At 61.6% G+C, this 3,344-nt stretch overlaps 1 protein-coding gene across 1 annotated transcript in view; it reads right to left on the reverse strand.

The window, feature by feature from the left end:
* Window positions 1-2,027: 2,027 nt before the first annotated feature.
* TIE1 (tyrosine kinase with immunoglobulin-like and EGF-like domains 1) overlaps window positions 2,028-3,344 on the reverse strand; it is a 12,253-nt gene continuing 10,936 nt past the window's right edge. Inside the window, exons 18-22 of the mRNA XM_009701284.1 lie at window positions 3,227-3,297; window positions 2,933-2,973; window positions 2,713-2,809; window positions 2,368-2,467; window positions 2,028-2,099 (exon numbers count right to left, since the gene is read on the reverse strand). Coding sequence (XP_009699586.1) covers window positions 2,028-2,099; window positions 2,368-2,467; window positions 2,713-2,809; window positions 2,933-2,973; window positions 3,227-3,297 — 381 coding nt within the window. The remainder of the gene's footprint in view (window positions 2,100-2,367; window positions 2,468-2,712; window positions 2,810-2,932; window positions 2,974-3,226; window positions 3,298-3,344) is intronic.

A 3,344-nucleotide genomic window follows, 5' to 3' on the forward strand; every position in this document is an offset into this window, starting at 1 on the left:
GGGGCATTGGCAGGGCCCACACAGATGCCAGCGGTGCTGGTGCAGGAGAAGGGCCACCATGGTGAGGTTCTACCAGCATGCTCAACCTCATGCCAGTCCACCACTGCTGCTCGGCATGGGTGGCCAGAGGGGTGTCCCACCCTCCCGGGGTGCAGCACTGCGATGCGTCCCAGGGAGAACCCGTCAGGGTGTGAGGAGCCACCGGCACACGTGTCCCCGTTGTGCCAAGGGTGGGTTGGCTTTGCCTTGCCCTGCAGCCGGGGACAGCACTGAGGGCACTGAGGGGAGACGGGAACAGCCAGCACCGATTTGTCACAGTCAAATTTTATCAAACCGATCCCACTTCCTTCTCCATCTGGCTACTGGGCTTTGCCGTCAGGGAGGCAAAAAGCAGAAAGCCCTTGGTTTGAGCAGGTCTGATGACACTGCCTCAGATGCTGCTCCTGGCCAGCAGCAGAGGCGGTGGCACACGTCAGGCTGCCTGCAAGGGCCAGTCCCCATCACCATTTCACTGGGGAGCTCAGTGATGGGGCAGAGAGGCTGCTTACTAATGGCTGCAGCTGACATCGAAGAGCACCGGAGGCCAGAATGGGAAATCAAAATAGTATTGACAGAGTTCAAACACCTTCTGAGGAAAAAAGACACTTGCCCAGAAAGGTAAATGCAACTTCCCCTGCCTTCGGCTGGGATACCAGGCTCTGGTATCAAGGAGCAGCCCTTGCTTCCCGTGACCTCAGAAGATGTCTAGACAGGCAGCTGGATGACACGCCTAGGGCTCAGCAAGCTGAAGCCAACAGAGATGAAGCCCACCCACTGCCAATATAACAAACAGCAGCAGTGCAGGATGAGGGACCGCAGCCTGGGGCACGAGCTCCCGCGGGAGTGTCAGTGCAGAGCCCAGGGGATCCTTGAGGGACCAGCATGTGAGAGAATCACCCCAGCGGCATGTGTTCGAGCAGGCTGGTCAAACATGACGGTCCCTTCGCAAGACGTGGGAAGTTATCCAACGGCTCGGCGCAGTGCTGGCTAGGGTGGGAAGGGTGCAGAGCTGCACAGCCCCACAGGGACCGGCTGGAGGAGCAGGGCCATCCCCGTAAAGAGCGGCCAACCAAGGGGAGGCCGCAGGAACAATTTTCGAGCATATGAGAGTTGACTGAGCAGAGGAAGGACATAGTCTGGTCTCCATATCCCTTGGGGACAGGAAGAAGTCTTAAATTGAAGGAGGGGAAATCCCAGCTGCATACTAAGAAAACCCATCCCCGTGGCATGGTGAGACCTGGGGCTTGTCTGGGGGTACTGGAGCATCCCTGGGGATCATCAGAGGATCCCAATGTGGACAGGATTCTTCTGCTCACCATGGCAGAAGACAATTGGGGCCCCGCATTCTGTTCCCCAGTGCTGTCAGGGGCAGAGCTGAGTCCTCACCTCCCCTCCTCTGGACCCGGCTGCCTGTTGCACTACATTTATTGTCTGTGAGGCAGAGCTGGCACCTCCAAAGAGTTATCGCAGAGCTGGAGGCTGTGCACAGCCAACGCTGTCCCTTGTCCCTTTGCACCTGCTGAGGTGGCCCTGTCCCACGCTGGCAGCGATGCTCACAGCCCCGCTGGCACCACTTCAGGCCCAGAGCACGCTGAGAGCTGCAGGGCAGGCAGCTGCCGGGTCGCTGCTTCCCCTCTCACCGCAAAGCTTGGGCATTTGTGTCCGTGGGCTGAGCCGGCAGCACCCGGGCTCCTGAGAGAGCCCCTCTCCTGCCCGCTCTGCTGCAAAAACCCTGCTCCTGCTTGTCCTTGGGGGCCATCCCAGCATGTCCCCCAGCAGCATGGGGCCTTGTTGATGGCTGGCGGCGTGCCAGTGTGGCAGCACACCACGCTGGGTGGGCAGCCAGGGAGGGTATGGTACAGTCCTGCTGCAGGGAAGGCGCTCTTGGGAAGGGGCACTGGCATTCGGCCGCTCAGCCCCTCATCCCCACAGTGTTGTCCCAGCAGGCTGAGGCCAGCGTTGTCCCTCTGCGCAGTGCCAGTGCAGCCTCATGCCTCCTCGGCGGTGGCATCGATCCCCGCGTAGGTGAAGTTCTCGAAGAGGGCCATGTTCACGTAGGCCTGTGGGGGAACCCCAGTCAGGAGCTGGTTGCGACAGCGTTCTCATCTACCTCCCATCCCCGCTGGCACGCTTGTGGGTGCTGTGCCCTGGGGGGGAGGCGATGGGGCTCCTCACACCCAAAAAGTGATGCTGGGGTTACCCCTACGTGTGGTGGGGTCACCCAGATTCTGCTGCTGGATGTTCCCCCCTGAGCCCAAGGGATGCTCCAGCATTTGGAAAAGCCCTGTGCAGGGCGGGCATCCCTCCTGCTGAGCCGCCGCCACTCACCTTCCTGGCCTCCAGCATGCGGATGAGCTGCATGGAGATCTGGGCGAAGGGCGGGCGCTCATAGGGGCGGTCGCGCCAGCACTGCCGCATCAGCTCGTACCTGGGGGCAGAGAGGCGGCGGCTGGCTGGCCGGCACAGAAAAGCTGTTTGTAGGAGCTGGGGCAAAGCAGGTAGGACACTAAAGCCCAGGAAGGGTGTTTGGGGTGTGGGATCCCAGCTCATTCCCCAGCCACAGTGCAGAAGGGAACCAGGCAGGAGCTACTGCAAGTTGGTGGGAGCCTCGTGGGGCAGTAGGGTCAGGGGGACGTGGGTGCCGCCATCAGCTGGGGCTCTCTGGCCACTTACACCTCATCGTCGCAGTTGCGTGGTTTCTCCATGCGGTAACCCTGGGGCAGCTTCTCGTAGAGCTCTGCGCATGTCATCCCGCAGTACGGTGTCCCCCCTGCAGCCAGAGACACACAGCTGGCTGCAGTGGGGATGGTCCCCGGGGTGTCCCCTCCAGGGCTCCAGGAGGACCAGACTTGCACGGACCCATGTGGAGGCAGGGGGCACAGAAGAGCCTTACCCAAGCTGACGATCTCCCAGAGCAGGACGCCGAACGACCACCTGAAAGGGCAGGAGCCGAGGCTGTGACAGAGCCCCCAGCCATGCCCTGCTGATGGGCATGGGGCAAAGCCCAGGGTGGAGCAGGCAGCCAGGGCTTGGGCCAAGCTGGCAGCTCTCCAGGGAGATGAATCACCATCACCTCCTGCCCTTGCAGCACCCAGGGCAAAAGCATCACCGCACTGACCAGCCCGGAGAGGGATGGAGGTGCCCGCAGCCATGCCCCAGCCCTGGTGCCCCTGCCTGCAGGACTTACACATCACTCTTGGTGGTGTACACACTGTAGTTCAGGGACTCGATGGCCATCCAGCGAACAGGCAAGCGACCCTGGGGAAACAGAGAGAAACGGTCAGGGGAGGGAGGATTCCCTGCAG

Source organism: Cariama cristata, unplaced genomic scaffold (genome assembly GCF_000690535.1).
Source record: "Cariama cristata isolate BGI_N322 unplaced genomic scaffold, ASM69053v1 scaffold22505, whole genome shotgun sequence".
NCBI lineage: Eukaryota > Metazoa > Chordata > Aves > Cariamiformes > Cariamidae > Cariama > Cariama cristata.